This window comes from Babylonia areolata, chromosome 23 (genome assembly GCF_041734735.1).
Source record: "Babylonia areolata isolate BAREFJ2019XMU chromosome 23, ASM4173473v1, whole genome shotgun sequence".
In the NCBI taxonomy this organism is placed as follows: Eukaryota; Metazoa; Mollusca; class Gastropoda; order Neogastropoda; family Buccinidae; genus Babylonia; species Babylonia areolata.
The window spans coordinates 36426793-36447030 of NC_134898.1; the positions used below are offsets into that span (position 1 = coordinate 36426793).

General features: G+C 43.7%; 1 protein-coding gene across 1 annotated transcript in view; it reads right to left on the reverse strand.

Annotated features, from left to right (window-relative positions):
• The window catches only part of LOC143297655 (transient receptor potential cation channel subfamily M member-like 2), a 42718-nt gene that overhangs the window by 6281 nt on the left and 16199 nt on the right, over nt 1-20238 (reverse strand). The window contains exons 11-20 of the mRNA XM_076610074.1: nt 19561-19599; nt 16632-16740; nt 15294-15473; nt 12346-12445; nt 11790-11911; nt 11130-11308; nt 9245-9305; nt 4781-4851; nt 3458-3592; nt 74-325 (exon numbers count right to left, since the gene is read on the reverse strand). Coding sequence (XP_076466189.1) covers nt 74-325; nt 3458-3592; nt 4781-4851; nt 9245-9305; nt 11130-11308; nt 11790-11911; nt 12346-12445; nt 15294-15473; nt 16632-16740; nt 19561-19599 — 1248 coding nt within the window. The remainder of the gene's footprint in view (nt 1-73; nt 326-3457; nt 3593-4780; nt 4852-9244; nt 9306-11129; nt 11309-11789; nt 11912-12345; nt 12446-15293; nt 15474-16631; nt 16741-19560; nt 19600-20238) is intronic.

Here is a 20238-nt window from a genome sequence, read left to right on the forward strand (position 1 = left end):
ACACACACACACACACACACACACACACACACAGCCTTACTGTTACCATAATTATCATCATTATGATTATTACCATCCTCTCGATCATGTTGACCTTGGGACCGATGTTCTTGGAGACGAGAAAAAACTGCATGGAAGTCTGGAAAGCCAGAATGACCGTGATGCCGAAGAGAGCCCGCGCCCACTCGAAGTCTTTTCCACAGATGCCCAGTCGCATTCCCAGGGCCAGCAGGTAGGAAATGTACATGCCCATGTCAAACTTCCACTGGCTCTTGAACCACACGATCAGTCGTCGCAGCTTTTTTGGCTGGTGGTGATTTCGGATCTGAAAATTCGGAGGTTAAAAAGAGAGAGAGAGAGAGAGAGAGAGAGAGAGAGAGAGAGAGAGAGAGAGAGAATATATGTCATAACGATACTAATTATAATGATAACAATGCTGAATTTGATTTTTTTTTTTTTTATAAAGAAACGATATTTATGATGATGTTAACAGTGAAGAAGATGATGATAACTGGAAGAAGAAGAAGAAGGAGAAAGATGAAATCATAAGATCGCCGGCTTACACACACACACACATTCACACACACATACGCGCACAGACACACACACACACACACACATTTCCTCCTCCCCTCACACACCTATCTATCCATCTTTCTTCTTCTTCTTCTGCTTCGTCTTCTTCTTCTTCTGCTTCTGCTTCTTCTTCTGCTTCTTCTTCTTCTTCTTCTTCTGGTTCTTCTTCTTCTGCTTCTTCTTCTTCTTCTCCCTCAACGCTGTGTGTAGTTATCGGGGTGCCGCTCAAAAGAAGACTGCCTGTCAGATCGCGTGTTAAAAAGTTTGTGCCAACCAACTTGCTCCAGTTTTTACACGTGTTTTTTTAATTTTCTTTTAGACAATCATTTCATGCCCCGCTTATAGAAGATGACAACTATTGTTCCATTGCCAAAGTTCTCTGGTGCTGTCCAAATGAAAGATTTCCGCCCAGTGGCTCTCACATCTGTCGTTGCCAAATGTATGGAAAGAGTTGTCTGTGGACACTTGTTGAAATGTGTAGCTGATCACATGGATCCATTACAGTTTGCGTACAGGGCTAGACGAGGTGGTGATGATGCAACAGTTTCTTTAATTGATCTGATCGCACGTCATTTGGACAATTCTGGAACATCTGTTAGGGTACTTTTTATGGATCTGTCCGCTGCTTTTAATACTATTCAACATCATATTTTAGTGAGGAAACTTAGAGACCTAGATGTAACAGCTGACCTTATGTTATGGATACGACAGTTTTCATGCGATCGGCCACAGCGTGTTTATCTGAATGTCAGTTCTGGCTGGCCCATATTGTCTGAAAATATTACTGTGAATACTGGAGTTCCGCAGGGCTGTGTTTTATTCCCTTTGCTTTTCTCCCTCTACATTAATGACATCAGGTGCTCAGACCTTTTTCTCAATCTTGTAAAATATGCTGACGACATGGCTTTAGTAAAAGACGAGTTTTCAATTTCACAGTATTATTTTTTTTTTATTATAGAAATTAGTGTCATGAACTCTTTCTTAAAGGATAACTTTCTCGAACTGAACGTGGAGAAAACAAAAGAACTTATTTTAGGCAGTGAAAGGAACACACACACACACAAAATCCAGTCATAATAGATCAGAAACAAGTGGAAATAGTGGACAGTTTTAAATATCTAGGGACTATAGTTGATCACAGTCTCACATTCAGTGAACATGTTGATGCCACTGCCAAGAAAGCGCACCAGAGACTTTTTTACTGCGAAAATTAAGAAGTTTTAATGTTAGTCCACACATACTTGAGCTGGTGTACAGAAGTCTGATAGAAAGTGTCATGGCTTTCAGTATTGTGGCCTGGTTTGGCAATCTGACTGTGTTAAAGACAAAATTAGGACGAGTTGTAAACCTGACCAGCAAAATCATAACCAAGCCCCAGCAACAACCGAACACTCTATACCAGTCCACTCTTTAGCAGGAAAGCACTCCAAATTTTTAATGATTCCACTCATCCACTTAACTCTGTCTTTCAGAAACTCCCTTCTGGTAGACGATGTAAAATCCCTCTTGCAAAGAAGAATGTGTACAAAAAATCATTTGCCCCCTCTGCTGTTGCTGTGATAAATGATTCGCTCAAATAATGTTTTTATTCCATTGCCTGTGATTTGTTTATTGTTATGATGACAGTTGTCTTTCTTCCCAATATGTATGCATGCATGCGTGGAAAGAAAGAAGTGTGGGGAGGGGGGGAGGGGAGAAGTGTGTGTGTGTGTGTGTGTGTGTGTGTGTGTGTGTGCGCGCGTGCTCAGTGTTATTGTTTTGCCGCAGAGGGGCGTGAAAGGGGCTTTATATGCTTGTAGTCTTGGTGGCGGTTTTGACCTTTCAATTGTGATTTCATGTTCTTAACTGTAATAATTATCTTATTGAATATTTTCCTTTTATATCAGTGAAATGTTTCACTTTATCTTAAAATGTAATTTTTTGTTTTCTTACCTGAATGTTTTCTTTTTACATGTTAGTTCAAATGTACGTTGTGACCAAGGAAGGGTGTGCCAGCTGCTCATTCGTTTTTCGGTTTTATTTGTCGATAAGCATTTGTCTTTTGAAATGTTATAATTATCTTACTGAATATTCTCCTTTTTATAATGATTGGAACGCACACATGCGCGCGCACACACTCTCACACACGTAGGCACACACACGCGCACGCGCGCGCGTGCACACGCACATTACGATGCATGCACACACACGGTGCATGGTGATCAGTGAAGGGTGTGTTAGTTGTTTGTTTTTTTCTCTTTGATGACGGGTATTTTATTTTATTTTATTTTATTTTATTTTAAGTGAGCCTAAAGATAATTTTCTGTTTGGGTTGAAGCAGACAAAAAAGTATTTTGAATTGAATTAGATTGAACCAGGTTACTGCAGGTCTGGTGTTTGTGTGTCAATGACTGGGTACTTGCAAGTGGTTTTCCTTCCGCAAACCCTATCTCTGATCCCTCTTTCCCTCCCCATCCCCCGGCATTAATCCCCCCCTCGCCCTCCTGCATAATCCCCCTCTCCAAAACACCATACACACACAAACACATGCACAGACATGCACGCACACACGCGCGCGCGCGCGCACACCCCCACGCACCACACCCCAACCACTTACACACCCTACTCACACACACACACACACACACACACACACACACACCTCCCCATCCCCCTACACACCCTAACACCCCACCCCACCCCGTCCGCACCGCACCTCCCCCCTCCTCCACACACACACACACACACACACACACACACACACACATTCGGAGTGAACTAACTAAAACATGATGATGAAGAAGTGAAGAAGAAGGAGGAACTGGATGATGATGATGATGATGATGATGATGAACTAACCAAAACATTCCCCAACAGCCTCACCCCACCCCCTACCACCCACCTGACTGAGGTCCTCGGTGATGAGAGCGGCCATCCACACATGGATGAGAATCTCCAGCCAGCTGAAGCTCAGACCTTCCCTCAGTTCGAACAGCACGAAGGTACTCAGCAGTGCCAGGAACACCAGGTGGGATATCTGAACAAGTGACACACACACACACACACACACACACACACACACACACACACACACAGAGTCATACACACAGTGACACATACACATATACACACAAAAACACAACACACACACACATAGTCATACATACAGTGACACATACACACGCACACACACACAGTGACACATATACACACAGTCCCTTTACTACTACTGTATCTGTGCTTTGCAATGTAATGCAGTACAGTAAAGTACAGTACAGTACAGTACACACACACACACATACACACACACACACACACACACAGTCATACACACAGTGACACACACAGACACACACACAGAGTGACACATACACACACAGTGACACATTCACACACATAAGTACACTCACACACACACACACACACACACACACACACACACACACACACACACACACACAGAGTGACACATACACATACATACGAACACTCACACACACACAGTCAGTCTCTCTCTCTCTCACACACACACACACACATCGTCACTCACACGCATACACACACACACACACACACACACACACACACACACAGAGGGTTGGAATGTATTGATGTATAACTGCCCTTCACCGTAGCTGCCACCCTAATTTTTTCAAAGCACATCAACTACTGCTGCTATGTCTACTGCTGCTGCTACTCCTCCTACTGCTGCTGCTACTCCTACTACTGCTACATGTACTACTACTACTACTACTACTACTACTACTACTACATGCTATCACAAACATAACTCACTCTTTCTATCTGACGTGTTGGAGAGAGGAGACAGAGATAGGGAGATGGACAGACAGATACAGACAGACAGAGTGAGAGAGACACAGAGAGAGAGAGAGAGAGAGAGAGAGAGAGAGAGACAGAAAGTGTGAGAGATTCAAGATTCAAGATTCAAAAACTTTATTACTCAAGGATAAAGATTTTAGGCATCGCTCAGTCTTCCAATCTGTCCTTGTGACAACAATAACATACACACAGTGACAGATTTTCACACACATATCTCTGAGAGAGAGAGAGAGAGACAGACAGACAGACAGACAGACAGAGAGTGAGAAAAACCACACACACACACACACACACACAAACACACACACAGAGAGAGAGAGAGAGAGAGAGAGAGAGAGAGAGAGAGAGAGAAAGAAAGATGAACATACAAACAAATAGGGCTTACGGTATTCGCGATGAATTTCGTAACTGGAATAGAGTAGAAGTCAACGATACCCTTCACCCATGATCTGGAACCTGATATAAAAAAAAAAAAACAGTTCCTTCCTGTACAATGTCACCTCAGGGACAAGACAATGTGAAATCTTAGCCTCTGCCTGCGTTCTGTTCGAATACAACGCGGGTTCTGCAACGCTGCCATAAGGCGCGAAGATGGATTATTACCCGGTACTGCTTGGTATTTGTATTTGTATTTGTATTTATCACAACAGATTTCTCTGTGTGACATTCGGGCTGCTCTCCCCAGGGAGAGCGCGTCGATACACTACAGCGCCCCCCCCCCCCCCTAACCCCCCCTACCCCCCCCCCCCCCCCCCCCATCCCCCTTTTTTCTTTTTTTTTCTTTTTTGGTATTCTTTCCTGTGTGCAGTCTTTATTTGTTTTCCCTATCAAAGTGGATTTTTCTACAGAATTTTGCCAGGAACAACCCTTTTTTTTGCCGTGGGTTCTTTTACGCGCGCTAAGTGCATGCTGCACACGGGACCTCGGATTATCGTCTCATCCGAATGACTAGTGTCCAGACCACCATTCATGGTCTAGTGGAGGGGAGGAAATATCGGCGGCTGAGCCGTGATTCGAACCAGCGCGCTCAGATTCTCTCGCTTCCTAGGCGGACGCGTTACCTCTAGGCCATCACTACACTTCTTTCTTTTAATCTGCATCAGGTTTCTCCGCTTTTTGACTCACTTGTGTAAACAAAGTGAGTCTATGTTTTAACCCGGTGTTCGGTTGTCTGTGTGTGTGTAGGAAGGAATTTTTGTTTAATGTCCCGTCACACATATCGGTGTGTGTGTGTGTGTGTCCGTGGTAAACTTTAACATTGACATTTTCTCTGCAAATACTTTGTCAGTTGACACCAAATTAGGCATAAACATAGGAAAAATTCAGTTCTTTCCAGTCATCTTGTTTAAAACAATATTGCTCCTCTGGGATGGGCACAAAAAAAGAAGCCTAATTATATGCAAACTGCATTTACTGTTATATTTATATTTTTTGTATTCTCTAAACTTGGCACTTTGATCTGATATTCTGACACAACAACAAGAGCAGTCATTATTATCATTTTTTGTTCAAACAGGAACTTCTTTTGCTAAGCATGGAAGTTTTATTTATTTTGCAAACGTTTTGGTGTAGATGGTAAAAAAAGGGAAATTACTCTGTAATTAATGCTAGGGGAATTAATTTGCTTTAAACTGATCTTTCTCATCTTAAACATTACATTTTGAAATTATACTCAATACATAAAAAGCTTGTGTGTTTTACTCTCAACAGTGTACAGGGCTTTCACTATGTTCATTCGCCCAAGTGGTCTTTTTCGGAAAATACTAAAATCAATACGACGAGTGGACTTTACAAAATCTGTTGGCTGAGCCCTGAAGGTCATGGGCAAAAATCAATTGCGTACACATATTTATACATATTCAAAGCGCGTGCTCATATTCTTCGCGAACGCGAACAACGCCATTTTATTTCAAGCTGTTGACCTGCCCGTTCAATCCTATATTCAATGGACAATACACGATAACATGTGATGGAAAGTTGGAGAAGGAGACCGTTAAATATTTATTCAGAGAAAGATCTGTGAACGCCTCATCACTTACTGGATTATGCCCGAAACTGCCATAAAAATATCTACAGAATCAGTCGGAATTCACGGTTAAAGATTGTAAGCCATGCGAGTTAATACCCTTGAACTGATCACGATGAAACGAAAAATTTCCAGTCTTGACTTTACTCAAAATGAAGTCCTTTTCACTTCTTACGACGTTTAGAAGTACTTGTACTTGGCTCTACATGTTATTAGTTTAACAAAATACTAAATTTTCATATCAACTTTAAAACTATAAAACTAGAATGAACATAAAAGAAACTGAATCGACCGTGTCGTACTACATTCCCGGCTGGTGTAACGAAACTTGTACATCTATCTAGATCTAGTGAAAACGGCTAAATGTTGCAGTGTGATTGCGGCGATAGCCATTAAAAAGAATTTTTTATTGTCTTTACAGATTTTTTTAATGCCCAAGATACACCAGAATAATATGATTTAAACAGCGTTCTCACAGCGAATATCGCAATTGATTTATCGCGCTTTAAAAAAGTATGTTCAAATGTTAAATTTTAGAACGTCAGTTAAGGAGCCACGATAGTGTAATGGATAAGGCAGTTTCTTCTCACCCGAACACGCGGGGTTCGAATCTGGTTAAGACTTCTTTTTTTTTCTTTTTTTTTTTTTAAGCGAAGCTTTAGAATAACAAACACAGAACACATTTTAACGATTAGATTTTTTTTTTTAAAGTGTATCACAAGTGAGTCTTGAAGGCCTTGCCTCTCTTGTTTTTGTTGTTGTTGCTTGTGTGTGTGTGTGTGTGTGTGTGTGTGTGTGTGTGTGTGTGTGTTCGTAAAATCACCCTTCACAGCCACTCGGAAACTCAGTAGATTGGTTCTGTTGCTGTTATTGTTTTGTTACGTTTTAATTCCTGTAATAAAACACAAATCTACATTCACGCGCCAACGAAGGTCCTGATATTAGTCTCTAAGATCTGAATCAAGTTGCCGTGACTTTACATCACAGGTTTTTTTTCATTTCATTAGCCTAAGTTAAGGTGAAAAAGGTTGAAGGCCCCCAAGCCCTTTGTACGGTCACCGGGTCAGTGGATTCAAACTACGCACGTTAGTTTCAGTTTCAGTAGCTCAAGGAGGCGTCACTGCGTTCGGACAAATCCATATACGCTACACCACATCTGCTAAGCAGATGCCTGACCAGCAGCGTAACCCAACGCGCTTAGTCAGGGACGTTAAAGATCCTGTAATCCATGTCATCGTTCGGTGGGTATGGAAACAAGAATATACCCAGCATGCACAACCCCGAAAGCGGAGTATGGCGGGATAAATAAACAAAACGGTCATACGCGTAAAATGTTACATATCTGTCTGAGTGTGTATATGTGCGTGCCTGAAATCTGATTGAATGACACAGAAAACGAATGACGAGCAGTCGTCAGTCGGTTCCATCCAGGTAGGCAGCCTGTTGTGTAAATGACCCTGAGTTTGTAAAGCGCTTAGAGAATGCTCTCCAAGGATAGGCGCTATGTAAGTATTCATATCAAATACCAAATTCCGCTGTATCTGGGGCTGGACATGGGAGGGCGGGGCTCAATCCTCCCCTCCCACCCTCTCTTCTGTTACCTCCCCAGCCTTTCACACCTGAACGTTGACAAATAATGGGAGTAAAGTGCCTTTCCCAAGGACACAACACCATGCCGATACTGAGCCTCGAACCCCGATCACCGGTGAACACTGGATAGAAACGGGTCCAGGGCATTCACTGACTCTGCAACGCGGCCTCTTCCTGCCTTCCTGAGTACCTACCTACTTTAAAGATTTAACAAACACACAGCCACGCAAAAGGGTGGCAGGGCACCACTGAACACCACCGAAGTGACTCAGAAGCGGTGCAGGGTCTCCTCTGGTGTGTGGCCTCCTGGCGACCTCTACATCGATGGTTCCCTGCGGACTGCCGTCGCTGGGAACGTGATGGACAAACCCGGGTGTGGCTGTGTATGGGGGGCTGGGAATGAGCGGGGTGGGAGTAATGCCACTGAAACGGGGCAGATGACGGGGACAGCAGAAAAAAAAGTGGCGGCGTGAGAGGGTGGACATATGAATCTTTCAAAAACAAAGTGAAAGTAGAGAGGACTGCCGACAATCTGCAGAGAGAGGGAGAGACACACACAGAGACAGAGAGAGAGAGAGAGGCATCGCACTTGTCGAGTGACACCAGCAAAGTTGACTGAGGATCGCTGAAGAAAATGGGACGTACGCTCATGGACCTAACGACGTGACAGCATCACAGTTACTAAAACAGTAGATTGGGTGGCCGTTTGTTGTGCGGTTTCGTGTCTTGTGGACCTCGTCAGATATCTCAGCAATGGTAGAGCCTCACCCCCCCCCCTTGTCCCCCACTCCCCCCTCCGCCCCCCCCCCCCCTCCAACCCTCTTAACCGCCCATTCCCCCATCCCCCACACCTCACCCTAACTCGACCAGAAAAGTAGCTCTACAGTGGTTATTTCATACATTTACGTGAGCTTTCGTTGTGCAGGGTTACGACATTTTGCCGCTCACACCATAGAATCAGAATCATAATCCACCCACATCTTTCTCTTCTCTTCTCCCCCTTCTTCTTCGTCGTCACCATCATCATCAGCGGCAGCATAAATCATCATCACCATCATCATCATCATCATCATCATCATCAATTATCATCATCGCTGTTTTCGCCATCAAACCATACTAATCACGGCGACTGCGAATCCTATTCATTTAATTAAAAAAGCTTCTTTTTTTTTTATCAATTTCCGCGTAATCATTTTGATCCCTAATGACTAAAGCGATCTGGTTTTCACTCACTTCTTCCCCCCTTCCGGTACAGACATGGTGCGAAGAAAGGGATGAAGATATGGAAGAGAATCTGCAAAACAGAAATCACACCTTGACGATCTGTACGACACAGTAGGTCTCTTTTGAATAACACACACACACACACACACACACACACACACACACACACACACACATACGTACACACATACACACAGACACACACACACACACACACACACACACACACACACACATTTTCCATGTGGTTGTGGTTGGTTGCTTTTCATGTGCTGTTGCGTGTTACTGTGCGCTATTGTATACATGTGGTTCGTCCATCGGGATCGACGAGGACCATCTAGTCATCCTTGGGGTGGTTGGGTTGGGCTCTGTGGGTGCGCAGATGACTGGTCAGGCCTATTCGCGCCCGGAAGGTTCTGACGCAGTGTGGACAGGGGATGGTGATGGCTGTCGGGGACTTGCTGGCCCTGCTTTTCCTGACCTGTCTGCGTTGCTCTGCTGCAGCGATTCTGTTGGCTTCACAGGATTTGGCGCCTTTGTGGACAGCTGAACGCCACTTTGGTCTGTCCATTGCATTCAGCTCCCATGTGTCGTGGCTGATGTTGAAGGCCTTCAGAGAAACTTTCAGAGTGTCTTTGAAGCGCTACAGCAGTATCTTGGGGAGCCGGTGGTCTGGCATGCGAACTACATGGCCTGCCCAGGGCAGCTGGGCCTGCATCAAGATGGTGTAGATGCTGGGCAAGTTTGCACGAGTGAGCACCCCTGTGTCAGGGATCTTCTCTTGCCACTTTATGCCGAGACGTTTTCTGAGGCTGGTGGTGTGGAAGTGGTTCAGCTTTTTGGCGTGGCGTTTGTAGACCATCCATGATTCACATCCATAGAGCAGTGTGGTGAGAACTATGGCCTTGTATACTTTGAACTTCGTCTCCAGGGTGATGCCTCTCCTGTTCCAAACGTTCTTATGGAGTCTGCCGAAGGCAGCGCTGGCTTTGGCGAGTCTGGCATTCACCTCGTCGTCGATGACAACTGTGCGAGAGAATGTACTGCCCAGGTATGTGAACTTGTCCACCGCGTTCAGTCGTTGCCCGTTGATGAAGCTGTTTAGTTCAACGTAAGGCTTTCCTGGAGCTGGCTGGTGCATAACCTCAGTCTTCTTTGTGCTGATTGTGAGGCCAAAGTTGTCACAGGCAGCAGAGAACTTGTCGACGCTGTGTTGCATGTCAGCTTTGGAGGCAGCGTTGAGAGCGCAGTCATCAGCAAACAGGAAGTCGTTGACGGTGTCTGTCCTCACCTTGGTTTTTGCTTGAAGCCCCCTGAGGTTGAAGAGTGAGCCATCTGTGCGGTACCTGATGCCAATGCCTACGTCAACGTCTCTGAAGGCATCTGTCAGCATGGCCGAAAACATGAGACTGAACAGGGTGGGGGCAAGAACACACCCTTGCTTGACTCCGTTGGAGACAGGGAATGGTTCTGAAATCTCTCCGTTGTCTTGGACTCGGGACAGCATCCCATCGTGTAGTTGCAGTATGATTGTGACGAACTTTCTGGGACATCCGTACTTCGCCATGATTCTCCAAAGGCCATCTCTGCTAACAGTATCGAAGGCCTTGGTCAGATCGACATAGGTGGAGTAAAGGTCGGCGTTCTGTTCCTAACACTTCTCCTGGAGCTGCATGGCAGCAAACACCATGTCGATAGTCCCGCGTTCTTTCCGGAAGCCACACTGGCTCCCTGGTAGGAGTGCGCTGGGTGGATTAAGCTGCTGCCCAGTAAGACGCGCTGTAGCGTACGTGGATTTTTTTTAATTTTTAAATTTTTTATTATTATTATTTTTTGTCCGAACGCAGTGACGCCTCCTTGAGAATTTGAAACTGAAACTGAAACTGGAACTCACCATGAAGAGTTGAGGCACACAGAAGTCTCTTCTCAGCGGCCCTTGCCACTGCTCCGCCACCTCACTCTGGAACGCCGGGTGCGTGGCAAACTCCAGCATGGTGAAGTAATAGGTCATGTCCTTCAGACTGGGCTGGTACCGCGTCATGCTCTGGGTCTGGGTCTGGGTGGACCCACAACCTGGAATGGCATGCAGTGCAGTTGAGTGCGACACGACGCACCGGTTTCACGGTTACAACAAACCCACCACAACCACAACCACAACAGCAACGACAACACTAGCAACAAGTGCCAAACACCGCCAGAATTGTTCTTGCAAGCACATCTACCACGGTTACAACAACCACAACAACGACAACAACAAAAATGCCACAAACACCAACAGAATTTACTTGTGCAACCACGATTCAGTAAAAACACCAACAAGACACAACCAAACATATCACACACTGCCAGAATGTGCTTGCAATCACGATTTAAAACAACCACCACCACCACCACAACCACCACCACCACCACCATCACAAAAACAACAACACAAACGCCAAACACTGCCAGAATTTACTTGCAAACATGACACGAATGTCCTTGCAATAACGATTTAAAACAAAAAAACAACCACAACCACAACCACAACCACGACAACAAAACATGCACACACTGTCTGCTGGTTGGAAGGGATGACCCCAGGCCGGCAGTGGTCTCCGCAACAGCTTCTTGGTCAGCTCTGTGTCTCGAGAGTTGCAGATGTACAGCAGGTCTACTGCTCGGTTCTCCCACGTGCTGCACGAGAACAGGAGTGGCTGTGTTCATATCATCAGCAACCAGGTCAGTTCAGTTCAGCTCAGTATTCTTTTCTTGTAATTGAAAAAAAAAAAAAAAAAAAAAATTCACCGACTCCCCCCGCCTCTTTTATCATGGATTACATCCGGAGAGGACGCAAACAAGAGGACACTGGAATAAAAGCGCGCGCACACACACGTTCACGCACGCACACGCACCCACAACAACAAAAACCAAAACTGTCGCCACTTATCTACATGGGTGCCTTGTAGTACATATCATTACTGGACTGGTGTGATTGCTGCTCAAAGTTTGGGGCGCTTCCTTCCTTGCTTTTCTTTTCTTTTATAATTCACTGCGCATGCTGCTGAAGAAGAAAACAGCAAATACGTATGGACACAGACTGATCATACCTTCCACAGGGTTGGACTTACTCTGCCTGATGTTCCAAGTCCTGACTCATATCCACCAAATGTTGACCTTCGGCATTTTCGGAGAGGCTGCGTAACAGACGACTGGCAAAGAGACAAGCACCTGCAACAACAGCAACAAACAAGAAAGGCAAGGCCTTCAAGACTCACTTGTGATACACACTTAAAGAAAAAAAGACTTAAAAAAAAAAGTTTGTTGAAATGTGTTCTCTATTCGTTATTGTAATTATATACAGCTTCGCGTAAAAAAAGGGCTTCAATGCAGATTCGAACCACAGGTATTTGGGTCGAGAATGAGTGGTTTTACCCACTGCGCTATCGCGGGATCGATGTTGAAGTTTTAGCGGAATAAATCGACAGCAGCAGTCGCAGTCATAACGTGGTTTAAATCTTGTTATTTTGGTATATCTCGGACATTCAAAAATTTTCTTTCAAGTCCAAGGTAAAGGAGACGTTCCCATCGCCTCCGAAACACTGCAATATATGTCCGTTTTTATAGATCTGCAGAGATCCGTGATCGACAAGCTTTTTCTTTCCACGGTACTCACTGAGAAACTACCGACACAGTCCATTCAATTTCTTTTTCTGTTCATTCTAGTTAATTTAGTGTCCACTTTGAAACATTCATATGCAGTAAACACGTCGATGATTATTCAAGAAATTCTTTTAATTTGACGGTAAAGGAGACGTTGCCATCGCGTCAGGCTTTGCAACATGTTTTGTCAAGATCTGCACTGACCAGTGCCGTGTAGACGAGGCGGTGAAGCGGTCGATTCAAATTTTCTTTTCTGTTCATTCTAGTTGATTCAGTGTCCACTTTAGAATATTCATATGCAGAAAGCACGTTAATAGTGTTGTTAGTATCACTGTATGTGTTCTGTCCAGAATGTGTATTTCTTTGCTTTTAATTGCGAACAAGAAAAACGAGGTCATGGCGTATTCTCATCAGACAATCGGGAAGCTGCAAAGGGGTAGAAGCGGTTTTCGGAATCCGGACCAAACATCAACGAAATAAACTGTTAATGATTCCGAAATACGGCTAAACTCCGGAGACTTACAATCTATTATTGGTATGACTGTGAAGACTTTTTTCCTATGTTTAAGCCAAATTTGTTATAGGCAGACAAAGTGTTTCCAGAGAAAATGGTAATGTTAATGTTTAACACACACACACACACACACACACACACACACACACACACACACACACACACACAGTGAGAGACAACCAAACACCGGGTTAAAAGATAGACTCACTTTGTTTACACAGGTGAGTCAAAAAAAGTAAAAGTGAAAGACTCAAAGAGGTGCAATCCTTTTGTCCCGTTTGGATGTGATTCAGATGAAGTAACAATGCGTGCACATTGAATTGTGCCCAGTTTCAGTAGCTCAAGGAGGCGTCACCGCGTTCGGACAAATCCATATACGCTACACCACATCTGCCAAGCAGATGCCTGACCAGCAGCGTAACCCAACGCGCTTAGTCAGGCCTTAGAAAAAAAAGAAAAAAAAAGGAACTACTACTACTAATAATAATATGTATAAGGCGCAAAAACTTGATTAAGTCAACTATAAGCGTACAAAATAAAATAAAATAAATAAATATATATATAAATAAATAACTAGCTAAATAAATAAATAAATAAATAAATAAATAATAATGATATATATAATTTAAAAATAAATAAATAAATAGATAAATAAATAAACAACGAAACGAAACTAGTGGAGTGTTGACCTAGAGGTAACGCATCCGCCAAGAAAGCGAGAGAATCTGAGCGCACCGGTTCGATTTACACCTGCAGTCGCCAGTATTTTCTCCCCCTCCACTAGACCTTGGGTGGTGGTCTGGACGCTAGTCATTCGGATGAGACGACGAACCGAGGTCCTGTGTACAGCATGCATTTCGCACACGTAAAGGAACCCGCGGCAATAAAAGGGTTGTCCCTGACAAAATTCTGTAGAAAAATCCACTTCGATCGGAAAACAAATAAAATTGCAGGCAGGAAAAAAAAAAAAAAAGCAAAATAGATGGTGCTGTCAGTGTAGCGACGCACTCTGCCTTGGAAGAGCAGCCCGAATTTCACACAGAGAAGTTTGTTGTGACAAAAAGAGTAATACAAATGCATACAAATATACAAAACAGACCGAAAAATGAGATTAAAAATCATACTTCAGCAAGCGTGCATACCATTCCTATGGGCTGTGAAATCAGTGAAATGAAGTTGCATATGTTGTTTTTGTTGGTTATGTTGTTTTTATCGGTGTTGCTTTTGTTGATACTGTTGTTGTTGTTGCTGTTTCCTTTCACCCAAAACGAAATAAAATGTGCACATACCGAACACTGATGACAATGATCGATGTTTTATAGCTATCAGTCTATTTCCAATTACATTACTTTTCCGGACATAAAAAACAAAAAAAACATATAACCGCCTCCTGCTTCCGTCCCTCAACTATTTACCAGGCAGGCTCGGAAAACAAGTGAATCTGTACCTTAAGAGCGAACGTCTATTATATTTTTTTTTAAATCAACAATATTTCTTGTGACTCCGATACATTTTGTTAATCAAGAAAGGCATAATTGATTGTATATTCTCGTCTGTTTCATTCGATTCCACTCGGATGGCAGAGCTTCTAAAAATAAAAAAGAACAACAACAACAACAAAAACAAACAAACTAGTTTCAGTTTCATTTTCAGTAGCTGAAGGAGGCGTCACTGCGTTCGGACAAATCCATATACGCTACACCCCATCTGCCAAGCAGATGCATGACCAGCAGCGTAACCCTACGCGCTTAGTCAGGCCTTGAGAAAAAAAAAAGATAAATACATAAAAAAGAACTACTACTACTAATAATGATTATGTATAAGGCGCAAAAACTTGATGAAGTCAACTATAAGTGTACAAAATAAAATAAAAAAAAAAAAAAAAAAAAAGAAACAACTGACCGATGTGATCTTGTCCAGCCTTCCACAGGAGGAAGGCAAGTTCTTGGTGGCGGAAGAGGACGGCCCAAATGAAGAGACCTCGCTCGGTGACTCTGTCAAAGCCCTGCTCTTTCAGCTGCTCCTTCCAGTTCTTCGCTTGTCGCCCGTCTCTTGCCTGCTTTTCGTCCTTCCCGAAACAGCCTGAGGCAGAGAGATCGCGACTCGGATCATCGTCGTTATGTTCATTACAATTATTGATACTGTAATGATGATAATGATGATGATGATGATGATGACATAACAACAAGAACAGAAATGATGGTACTAATACCAGTACTGATGATGATAATGATGATAACAAGAAGAAGAAAAAGAAGAGGGGTAGTTAGTTTATAGAGCCGTTTATTCTACATGAATCCTTTACAAACACGGGGTCATTTGCACAACAGGCTGGGTAGAGCCGACTGACGGCTGCCATTGGGCGCTCATCATTCGTTTCCTGTGTCATTCAATTCTATTTCAAACACGCACTCATACACATCCAGACAGACATGTAACATTTTACGTGTGTGACCGTTTTGTTTATTTACCCCTGCCGTGTTGGCAGCCACACTCCGTTTTCGGGGGTGTGCATGCCGGTTATTTCTTGTTTCCATAACCCACCGAACGCTGACATGGATTACATGATATTTAACGTGCATATTAATTTTGATCTGCGTGCGTATTCACACGAGGGAAGGGGGCGGGGGGCAGAGGGGGGAGGGGCAGGCACTAGCAGGTCTGCACATATGTTGACCTGGGAGATGGGAAAAATCGCCACACTTTACCCACCAGGCGCCGTTACCGAGATTCGAACCCTGGACCCTCAGATTGAAAGTCCAAGCATTAGGCTATTGCGCCCCATGAAAGCCCTTCAAAGACAAGCGCATTGGTCAACGGCAGTCAGGGGCTTAAAATAGATAAATACATAAACAAATAATAACTAAATAAATACACAAAAGAAAGACAGAAAGAAAGGAGGAAAGAAAGAAAGGAAGGAAGAAAGAAAGAAAGGAAGGAAGAAAGGAAGGAAGAAAGAAAGGAAGAAAGAAAGAAAGGAAGAATGAAAGAAAGGGAGAAAGAAAGAAAGAAAGGAAGAATGAAAGAAAGGAAGGAAGAAAGAAAAGAAGAAAGAAAGGAAGGAAGGAAGAAAGAAAGAAAGGAAGGAAGAAAGAAAGAAAGGAAAGAAGAAAGAAAGGAAGAAAGAAAGGAAAGAAAAAGGAAGAAAGAAAAAAGGAAGAAAGAAAGGGAGAAAGGAAGGAAGGAAGACAGAAAGAAAGAAAGAAAGGAAGAAAGAAAGAAAGAAACCCGATCAATCACCTGTCAGAAACCGGAACCTGGAATCTCCCAACAGGCTCTCCACCTCGTTGTCAATGTCCTGGCATAAGTCCAGCTGGACACTGGTGTCAGAATCACCCGTCTCGGGAATCTGCCCACAAGAACCGATCGTTTCGTGAGAGGAAGGGATGTGCGTGTGTGTGTGTGTGTGTGTGTGTGTGTGTGTGTGTGTGTGTGTGTGTGTGTGTGTGTGTGTGTGTGTGTGTGTGTGTGTAAGCGCGCTGGTGACATTATCCTGACTGAACAACTTAGGAAACGAATGATGAGCGCCCAAAGCTGGCAGCTCTCAAGTCGGCTCTACCCAGGTAGGCAGCCTGTTGCACAAATGACTCCGCGTTTGTAAAGCACGTAGGTTTTGGTCTCTGACTGAGGATAGGCGCTATGTAGTCATTCGGATGAGACGACAAACCGAGGTGCCGTGTGCAGCATGCATATAGAGCATGCAAAAGAACCCACGGCAACAAAATGGTTGTCCCTAGCAAAATAATGTAGGAAAAATCCACTTTGACAGGAAAACAAGTAAAATTACAGGTAGGAAAAAAAAAGGGGGGGTGGCGTTCTCAGTGTAGCGATGCGCTCTTCCTGAGGAGAACAGCCCGAACTTCACACAGAGAAATGTGTTGTGACAAAAAGAGTACTACAATACAAAACAACAGGATACAATAAGCATCAATGATAAACAACAGGTTGGGCTGAGACGCAAAGGGAACCGTTTCGTGCAAGGAAGCAACGGGCACCTGCATGATATCAATAATTCATCAACAGATGTGGGTGTCACAATAATCCGATAAAAAAACAAACAAACAAAAAAGACAACAAAACAACAACAACAACAACAACAAAAAACAAAACAAAACAAAAAAAACAAACCCAACCAAACCAAAAAAACACACGATCAAACAAACAGATTCAGAAAAGAAAAGAAAATCTGTATCTTTTTGTAGTGATTCAATCAGTTAAGTAATTTATTTCATTTAGACGAATTTCTTAAACTTCATTTATCAATTTCATTCATTCATTTCATTAAAAACAAAACAAAAAACAAACAAACAAACAAACAAACAACAAAAAAAGGGCCACAATTGCGCATTGCAGAAAGAAGATTTGCAGTTTGAACAGTTACTTGTTGCTGTTGTCGTTGTTGTTGTTGTTGTTGTTTGTTTGTTTGTTTTTGTTTTGGAGAAAGCAGCAAGTGGCGCTTCTCCACGTTCTGTGAAATTTTTAGTCAAAAACGCCATGTCACGTCGGGATTGCTGGGTGGCCATCCCAACACGCTCAATCTTTACTTTATTTCTTTTTCTTTTAACTCACTCAGTACGGCCAGTCCTCTCTTCTCCTCTACACAGACCCCTCGGATGTCCAGTGGGTGTCTGAATGACCCAACCTTTAGCTTCCGTCGTCAGAATTGTGGTATTCTTTGTCAACATTCACGTCTTCAGTATAAGAGCCTTCCGCTTGCAATATTTTAATGATGGTAATTGGGGTGAAACGCTGTTAACGTCGTCTCTTTCGCCGTTCGTATGGAAAGAGTTAATGTGATTGGTTTGTGGGTTTGTTTGGTGGTGTTTTTTTTTTTTTTTTTTTTTTTTTTGTTGTTGTTGTTTGTTTTTTTTGTTTTTTGTTTTGTTTTGGGGTTTTTTTTTTTTTGGGGGGGGGGGGGGTGTGTGTGTTAAAAATCTATTTTATTATGTTTTAGTCTGTTTAGTTCATCTATCATATCAGTTCACTGTTTTGTTATGTTGGTGGTGATGATTGACGATTCTTGTTGTTATCGTTCGGCTGCCTTGTTTTGTTTTTTTTTGGGGGTTTTTTTGTTGTTTTTTTTTACCTTTTTTTGCGTGTCATTCCAGTAGCACCTCCTCGTCACTTGTCATCCTGAACCCGCCATACACCCACACAGCCATCCTGAATTCCTCATGCACATACACAGCCACCCCGAATTCCTCATGCACATACACAGCCACCCTGAATTCCTCATGCACATACACAGCCACCCCGAGTTCCTCATGGACATACACAACCACCCCGAATTCCCCATACACCCACACAGCTAACCTGAACCCCGCGTACACCCACACAGCCACCCCGAATTCCTCATGGACATACACAGCCACCGTGAATTCCCCATACACCCACACAGCTAACCTGAACCCCGCGTACACCCACACAGCCACCCCGAATTCCTCATGGACATACACAGCCACCGTGAATTCCCCATACACCCACACAGCTACCCCGAATTCCTCATGGACATACATATCCACCCTGATTTCCTCATACACCCAAACAGCCACCCTCAACCCAACATACACCCACACAGCCACCCTGAACCCACCATACACTCACACAGTCACCCTGATTCCTCAAGTACATACGCAGCCACCCTGAACTCACCATACAACAACACAGCCACCCTGAAACCCCCATACACCCACACAGCCACCCTGAATCCTCTATACACCCACACAGCCACCCTGAACCCACCATACACCCACACAGCCACCCTGAACCCAACATACACCCACACAGCCACCCTGAACCCACCATACACCCACACAGCCACCCTGAACCCAACATACACCCACACAGCCACCCTGAACCCACCATACACCCACACAGCCACCCTGAACCCTCCACACACCACACAGCCACCCTGAACCCTCCATACACCCACACAGCCACCCTGAACCCACCATACACCCACACAGCCACCCTGAACCCACCATACACCCACACAGCCACCCTGAATCCACCATACACCCACACAGCCACCCTGAACCCAACATACACCCACACAGCCACCCTGAACCCAACATACACCCACACAGCCACCCTGAACCCACCATACACCCAACAAAGACATTAACATCTCTCTCTCTCTCTCTCTCTCTCTCTCTCTCTCTAATCTCACCTTGCTCTTGAGATTAAGAACGCTGTCTGATTCCACACTCTGAAAAAAAGGCAGTTTTTCATTACATCTGTGTGTAATGTGTATGTGCCTACGTTTGCGTGCGTGCGTGCATGGCATGCGTGAATGCGTGTGTGTGTGTGTTAGTGTGTGTAATATGTGTGTGTGTGTGTGTTAGTGTGTGTGTGTTAGTGTGTGTGTGTGTGTGTTAGTGTGTGTAATGTGTGTGTGTGTGTGTGTGTGTTAGTGTAATATGTGTGTGTGTGTGTGTGTGTGTGTGTGTGTATGTTAGTGTGTGTGTGTGTTAGTGTGTGTAATATGTGTGTGTGTGTGTGTGTGTGTGTGTGTGTGCGTGCGTGTGTGTGTGTTTATGTATGTGTGAGAGAGAGAGTGAGAGTGAGCACGTGAGTGAGTGCAAAAGTGACTTGATTACTTGTGTTATTTTGCAAACAACTGCAAAATGTGAAGACTAGTGAAACATGACTGATGTCCGTGAACATAACCAAATAAATTCAAAATACTTTATGTACATTTGTATGCCTGAACAATGAACACACACACACACACACGCACACACACACACATATCTACACACATATACATACATTATATATATATATATATATATATATATATATATATATATATATATATGTATGTATATGTGTGTAGATATGTGTG